Here is a 7,738-nt window from a genome sequence, read left to right on the forward strand (position 1 = left end):
GTGATATTCAGACTGTTGTGTTCTGTTCATATCTGTGATATTCAGACTGTTGTGTTCTGTTCATATCTGTGATATTCAGACTGTTGATGTGTTCTGTTCATATCTGTGATATTCAGACTGTTGATGTGTTGTGAACACATGTTTTGTTTCAGGTCCTCGTCAGCTGACGGTTCTTCTGCAGCGGATTAAAGCTGGAACAAAGCAGAGAGAAGTCCTTCTGACACAATAGGACTTTATTCAAAGATCTTAAGTCAGTGGTAGACAGAGAGGTGAGACGACGGGTTTGAGCATATAAAACACTTTAAAACACACGGTCCCTTTAATCCCGACAGAAGGGTTGAGATCAGCTTCACACACAGGATCAATAATGGCATCGGTTAGAGAACATGTAGTCACATGAAACATTAGAGTACGTCAAAACTCATTAGCTGTGTGTGTGTGTGTGTGTGTGTGTGTGTGTGTGTGTGTGTGTGTGTGTGTGTGTGTGTGTGTGTGTGTGTGTGTGTGTGTGTGTGTGTGTGTGTGTGTGTGTGTGTACAGTGTTTTAACATCTATTCAGTGAAACCATATGAACTAAAATTATGAAACTAAAGCTCACTGAGGGATCTGATATTAACATCATCATCAGAGCCGCTGAGACATAAAGTACCAGAACCTTCAAAATGATTTATGTTCCTTTAAGTAACTCTTTCTGACCAAACATTTCAAGTTTTATCACCACAAACTGCAAATATTCACATTGAAACGGATGTTTGGACCCAGAGACATGTTGACAATCGTTCTTTAAGAACATGTGACTTAATAAACATCCTCAACAGCGTTAGCATGAGGCTTAGCATGAGGCTTTAGCTGACTTCAGACGGATGTTTCTGTTGCTTCTTCACATTTCACTCCAGTAATCATCATGGACCTGTGACGTCTCAAAACTACAGCAGAAGTCCGTCAGCAATAATATCAGTTTACGTCTCAGAGAACGCGTCCAAAGGGACGTCTCTAGACGTCTTTGACGTCTCTAGTGTCTTTAACGTCTCTAGTGTCTCTGACGTCTCTAGCGTCTATAACGTCTCTAGTGTCTAACGTCTCTAGTGTCTTTAACGTGTCTAACGTCTCTAGCGTCTTTAACGTCTCTAGTGTCTTTAACGTGTCTAACGTCTCTAGCGTCTATAACGTCTCTAGTGTCTAACGTCTCTAGTGTCTCTAGTGTCTAACGTCTCTAGTGTCTTTAACGTGTCTAACGTCTTTAACGTCTCTAGTGTCTATAACGTCTCTAGTGTCTTTAACGTCTCTAGCGTCTCTAACGTCTCTAGTGTCTTTAACGTCTCTAGTGTCTCTGACGTCTCTAACGTCTCTAGTGTCTTTAACGTCTCTAGCGTCTCGTGTCTTTAACGTCTCTAACGTCTCTAGTGTCTTTAACGTCTCTAGTGTCTTTAACGTCTCTAGCGTCTCTAGTGTCTTTAACGTCTCTAGTGTCTCTGACGTCTCTAACGTCTCTAGTGTCTTTAGCGTCTCGTGTCTTTAACGTCTCTAGTGTCTCTGACGTCTCTAGCGTCTCTAGTGTCTTTAACGTCTCTAGTGTCTCTAACGTCTCTAGTGTCTCTAACGTCTCTAGTGTCTCTGACGTCTCTAGTGTCTCTAACGTCTCTAGTGTCTTTAACGTCTCTAGTGTCTCTAGCGTCTCTGAGGACGTGTTAAAGACAGAACAGCAGCTGACATGATGAACTAGGGGTTATTAGTGACTCAGCCGTTAATGAAACATCGGTAAAGATTGAGAGTTTAAAGCGACTCGTTCTGCTGATGATTCTCGTTGAGGTAAACTAAAACATTTAGAAGTTATTCGTCCAAAGATCGGAATCCTTTAAACTCCTGAAGCCGACTGTAAAACGGTAAAGGTTTCCAGAGCTCTCACTCACATCTCATGGCCTTCATCTGCTGAAGGTTCCGTGATCACATGACCTAAGTACGTGAGGTGAGGATGAAGGTTAGAGAGTCTTCATCAGGCGCTCTACTTCCTGTCAGTGTGATCAGGTTAAAGGATGAAGGTGTGGCCTTCAGGCTCCCCCGTCGTTTCAGTATTTTAAACTTTTAAACACAGAGTCTGGAGACGGACTGAGTTTAGATTTAAATACTGTTTCAAACCAGAATAAATAATAATGATGTGAGCGGTTCTATCGGAGAACTCAGAGTCAGAACATCATCACAGTACCTGAAGACGTTAAATATCTACCAGGGTGTCTGTAGCTTTAAGAGACGCCTCAGAGAAACACATCACTACTGAGACACGTCTAAATACTACTGACACTGAAGAAGAGACAAAGACGAGTTAGAGACACACTGTTAGGTTGTTCCTTTAAAACAGAACTGAAAGAGTACTAATCAGTACTATCAGTACACAGAGTACTATTAGTGCGCACAGTAGTATCAGTGCATGCAGAGAGTACTAGCAGAGGGTACAATCAGTACACAGAGTTCCAGTGTGTCATGAGGAGTACTGATTGTTTGTCTCCACCCGCCTGCTGCTGCTCGATGCCTTAAAGTGAGCGTCCCTCTCTGCTCAGGTGGGAGGAGGAGGAGGAGGGCTGTGATTGGTCAGACATTAATGACTACGTCGTCGTCCTCGTCTCTGACCAGCGACTCCGCCCCCTCCCCCTCCCCACAGGGCCCCATGATGTACCTGTAGTCTCCTCCGATGGCCAGTGCGACCTCTGACCCCACCATCAGCCAGTCCTTCTCCTCGTCCTCCGCCCGCTGCTGCCACGGGACGCTCCAGCCGGGGGCCCCGTCCTCCTGCGGCCCCGGGGCCCTCACCCCGACCGCCCCCCCTCCCTCCTCCTCCTCCCCCTCCAGGTTGACGTAGAGCAGCGGGGGGGCGGGGCACAGACTGAGACTCAGCGCCTCCAGCTGAGCGACCAGCTGCTGGAAGCTGGGACGACATTTAGGGACGGGACTCCAGCAGCTGTGCATGACCTCATATCTGACCGGAAGTAGAGAAGAAGAAGTTGTTGATCTTCAGGAATTATTGATCCCTTATTCCTTATAACACATGAAGAAAAAATGATATTTCACAATCTGCTGAGGTGACAAAATTAACTTATGAGAATAAAGTAATAATAATTTTAATAAAGTAAAATAGATAGTAGTTCTGGAGGATAACCTGTAAGATTAATATTCTAGTATAACTCCATAATTGTATGTAAAATGAAATACAAGAAAGAAAACTAATGAAGTATACATGTACAGTAGTAGAGTTGTATGTACAGTATATAGTACTAGTATATAGTAGTAGTACTCTGATGAAGTGAAATCACACTAAAGAGTTAAAGTTATAAGACAAAAACATGAACAACAACTTCCTGTTGTCGACCTGTCAATCAGTGTGTAGCCCCGCCCTAAAGCATCCCCTGCTTTATGGTCTGTTTGACTCTAAATGGAGCATCATTTACTAAATGAACATCATGCTGTATTGAAGAAGACTTGAAACTAGAGATTGAGACCATAAACTCATGTTTACAATGTTTACTGAGGGAATAAATCAAGAGAGAAGTAGAGTCATTTTCTCATAGACTTCTATACAACCAGAGGAGTCGCCCCCTGCTGGACAGCAGAGAGAATGCAGCTCTAACACAGGAAGCAGTGACTTAATAAAAAAAAAATATATATATATATAAAAATGTATCTGTGCTGGTGACTCACATGTCGTCTCTGCAGTCTGGAGGTTTCTTCAGTCGCTCTCCTTTGATCAGATACTCGTAGATCTCTGAGTTCTCCACACCGGGGTACGGAGTCTGACCTCGAGTCATGATCTCCCACATCGCCACGCCAAACGCCCACTGAGACACACACACACACACACACACAAACCAGGATAATTAAAGGATTGTACTGTGTAGTGTCAGACTAGGTGTGTCTCTGCCTGTGTGTGTGTGAGAGAGTCAGTACCACGTCGCTCTGTGTTGTGTACACGTTGTCAGCCAGACTCTCCAGAGCGATCCACTTCACAGGAAGTTTAGAGACGGAGCCCTGTCTGTAATAATCTCCACTGTAGATCTTCTTAGAGAGACCGAAGTCTGCCACACACACCGTCATGTTCTCATTCAGCCTGGACACACACACACACACACAGGTAAATTAGTTATTATTTCTTATAAACAAAAGGAGGAACTTGTTCATTTATGGTTCATGCAGCAGAACACAAGTAGTTATCTAAAAACAAATCTAAAAGTGGTATTTTTTGTCTGGAGTCTGTTTGAGCTGTATGTAAATGAGGGGGCGTGGCCTGATATTTCTGCCAGCTGATTGGAGGACTGACATGCAGTTTCGGGCGGCGAGGTCTCGGTGGATGATGCTCCGACCGCTCAGGTACTCCATCCCCCGAGAGATGTCCAACATGAAGCGCAGCAGAGTCTGCACAGACAAGTCCTGGTGGAGGGACAAGGAGATAAAGAGACAAAGACAAGGAGTTGAAGAGACAAAGACATGAGGAGATGAAGAGACAAGGAGAGAGAAGGGGACGAGGAGATGAGGAGACACGGTCAGAAATGTCAGCTATAAGTCTGAATTCATTGTCTCTTAATTCATTAAATAATATCAATAATAACAAAAACTGCTGCAGAACTCAAAGTTCTTAAATGAAACACACCAAAAGATTAATGTGACATGAATTACCTGCACAGGTAATAACAGTGATTATCAGAATACATAGGAGTCAATTTACAAAACACCTTTTAGACACCTAATTAACAAACACCCTCCAGAAAATGACTTTATTTTAAAAAAGCCATTTTTCTTTATTTTAATTAAATTAAATGAAAAAAAGCCATTTTTCTTCATTTATTAAATTAAATGAAAAAAGCTATTTTTCTATATTTTAATGGACCAAACTCTTATTAATTGATTTAGAAAATAATTGGCAGATTAATTGATATTGTAATAATCAGTAGTTGCAACTTTACATATAAACTAAATATAATAAATAAAAATATGTTTTGTAGATTTTAATATTCTATTTTAATGTGAAACATCAGTTTTGTGTTCTTTCTGTGAGTTACTGCTCGTCAACGGGTCCAAACATGAAAACAAAGCCTTGTTATGTTCCGCTCAACGTTCTCTCACAACAGGAAGTTCTCCGAGTCGGGACAGCAGCAGGAACGTGTGCAGATCTCCGTGCTTCATGAATGGCAGAACCACCATCGGGATCGGCAGCCGCTGGCCCGCACGCCGGTGAAGACTCACTCCTATTGGACGGGACAAACTGTCAGTCAAACCGTGTGACCTTTGACCTCTTGTGATGTGTGTGTGTGTTACCGATGAGCTGGATGACGTTTGGATGATGGAAGTCCTTCATGTAGGCCGCCTCCTTCAGACACTGCTCGATGTCACATGACGAAGTGATGTCAGCTGACACACACACACACACACACGCACGCACGCACGCACGCACAACGCACACACACGTTAACGGACCCTTCAACTGATTCTCAGTTGAAACACTTTGAACTTCTCTCACTATTTAAATATCAAACGACGCTTCAACTGCTTTCAGCCTCGACTCAACTTAACAGATTCATTCTCTTCACGGCTTAAGGACCAGCTGACAATTCAGATATTTACAGTTAACAAATTTAAACTACTTCACCTACCGCTTCAACTTCAAATCAATTGTTTTCATTACTTACACTTCAACTGTATTTAAACTGTTTTTTTGTTGAAAACACATCAAACGTTGATTCTCCAGTGACGTGCGGCCAAACTAACAGCTGCTGCTGTTTCCAGTGTTGCCCTTTAATCAATGAAACCACTTCCACTGCTTTCAGTGCTTACTCATCAAGTGACGTTCTAGCTGCTTTTAACCTCAACTATTCAACTAATTCAGACTTCAGCTGACATTTCAGTTGATTTTATTGTTTTCACTTTAACTTCGACATCAACCAACGCTTCAACTGCTTTCAGTTCTTGTTCCTCAACTGTTCAAACACTTTTATGATTATACTTCAACTGATTTCAACGTTTACACTTTAAATGACACCTCAACTGCTTTAATGCTCACCTCCACTGGACGCTGGTCTACTAAACCAAGCCTCTAGGACACTTCCATTGACATCACACTCTCCTGCTGCCGTATGTTCAATACCGGCTCTCACCCGAGGTGACATTGGTACAACTAAGTCAGGAACTGTTAATCAGCCTAAGATGTTAAATCCTGACACTTAAATAGATTTTATTAATTGCACTTAACTGCTTTAATCTAAAATATCGGCCAACGCTTCTTCTGCTTTCAGTTCTTACTCCTTCACTGTTGCTCCGCTTTCATTGTTCGTATCATTTCAGACTCCGTCATGATTCTAATTCAACTGATTTCATCTGCCTACACCTCAACTCAACACTTCAACTGCTAGAAGTGTTTCAGCACAAACTTCATCTCCTGTAATCTATTAGATAAACAAACAAAAACATTTATGACATTTCACACCTGTGGTTTCAGCGTTAGCGAACACACTTTAATTTCCTTCATTACACTTCCTGTAAGTCGCTTTGGATAAAAGCGTCTGCTAAATGACTGTAATGTAATGTAATGTATTTAAACCCCCACAGCTTTTCCTTCGTTATGTTTCATCACTTCCTTTCACCACACTAATGAACACCAAAGAAGAAGAAACGTCATACATTTCAGCACTTTGACCGCCACCTTCATGACGGACGAGTCCTCCGTCTTCAGGAACGCCTCCCGCACCGAGCCGAACTCACCTGCACAGGTAAACACACGCTTCACTTCATTCACTTAGTTTAAAGGTTCACTTCATTCATTCACTTTGTGTGTATTAGTGTGTGTACTAGTGTGTAGTTGTGTTACCTTTCCCCAGCATGTGTCCCAGTGTGAGCAGACGCTCTGGAATCAGAACGTCCTGCAGTTTGTTCTTCAGGTCCTCGTTTATACCGAGACTGTCCACTGTCCACACACACACACACACACACTTTTTATAAAGAAATTATGATATAAATGGATCTTTTTTTTATTCCACACATTCTCGACTACATTACCCACAGTGCACCTCTCCCCCTGACTGTGCTGCGTTAAGCTAGTGGTTCCTGCAGCAGCTTCTCTCTAACTCAACACCTCCACATTTAGTCTGACATCAGAGTGACATCAGACGGACGATGTGATTGGCTGAGAGGCGGTGTGATACAGGTAGCAGTGTTTCCTGTAAACAGACGGCTGAAGGACGTCTGTTTACAGGAAACACTTTTATTCTGAAACTGAAAGTCACCTGATCAGGTTCTCAGGTTTCAGTCGATCTTACTACAAACTGCAGGAAGTCAATAAAAACAAACCGACAGAGACATTGATTGTTTACTTAAAAGGTTAAAGTGTCAGAATAACTCACATGTGGAGTCCTGCAGCTCCGCACAGTTCCTGTTGAAGGACCGAGCCGCCGTGAAGGAGACCGAGCTCTCTGGACCCGGAGCCTTAAAGGCCGACCTGAAGACACGGAGAGTTTCAGATGAGAACCAACAACCTGTTGGTTCCAACTGAAGATGACTTTAAAAACATACAATATGTAGTTCCATCACTAATTCTCTGTAGTTTGAATCCAACCAACAGGAGGGAATAGTGCATTAGTGGGGACTACTTTCAGCGGCGGAGTCAGGTTTTAAGCTTTGTGGTGTTTTGTTTTTTTACCCAAACTGCGTCTCTTTCTCGTGGCGGTGAGCGGCGCCGGTGAGCAGCAGTCCGACCACGGTG

General features: G+C 42.9%; 1 protein-coding gene across 1 annotated transcript in view; it reads right to left on the reverse strand.

Annotated features, from left to right (window-relative positions):
- Positions 1 to 1,180: 1,180 nt before the first annotated feature.
- Positions 1,181 to 7,738, reverse strand: part of tyro3 (TYRO3 protein tyrosine kinase) — a 14,625-nt gene continuing 8,067 nt past the window's right edge. The window contains exons 10-19 of the mRNA XM_054613377.1: positions 7,676 to 7,738; positions 7,380 to 7,474; positions 6,848 to 6,943; positions 6,661 to 6,741; positions 5,302 to 5,394; positions 5,110 to 5,231; positions 4,307 to 4,416; positions 3,937 to 4,096; positions 3,691 to 3,827; positions 1,181 to 2,971 (exon numbers count right to left, since the gene is read on the reverse strand). The exon at positions 7,676 to 7,738 is cut by the window's right edge and continues 61 nt beyond it. Of these exons, the coding sequence (XP_054469352.1) occupies positions 2,587 to 2,971; positions 3,691 to 3,827; positions 3,937 to 4,096; positions 4,307 to 4,416; positions 5,110 to 5,231; positions 5,302 to 5,394; positions 6,661 to 6,741; positions 6,848 to 6,943; positions 7,380 to 7,474; positions 7,676 to 7,738 (1,342 nt within the window). The 3' untranslated portion in view covers positions 1,181 to 2,586. The remainder of the gene's footprint in view (positions 2,972 to 3,690; positions 3,828 to 3,936; positions 4,097 to 4,306; positions 4,417 to 5,109; positions 5,232 to 5,301; positions 5,395 to 6,660; positions 6,742 to 6,847; positions 6,944 to 7,379; positions 7,475 to 7,675) is intronic.

This window comes from Anoplopoma fimbria, chromosome 15, assembly GCF_027596085.1.
Source record: "Anoplopoma fimbria isolate UVic2021 breed Golden Eagle Sablefish chromosome 15, Afim_UVic_2022, whole genome shotgun sequence".
Taxonomy (NCBI): domain Eukaryota; kingdom Metazoa; phylum Chordata; class Actinopteri; order Perciformes; family Anoplopomatidae; genus Anoplopoma; species Anoplopoma fimbria.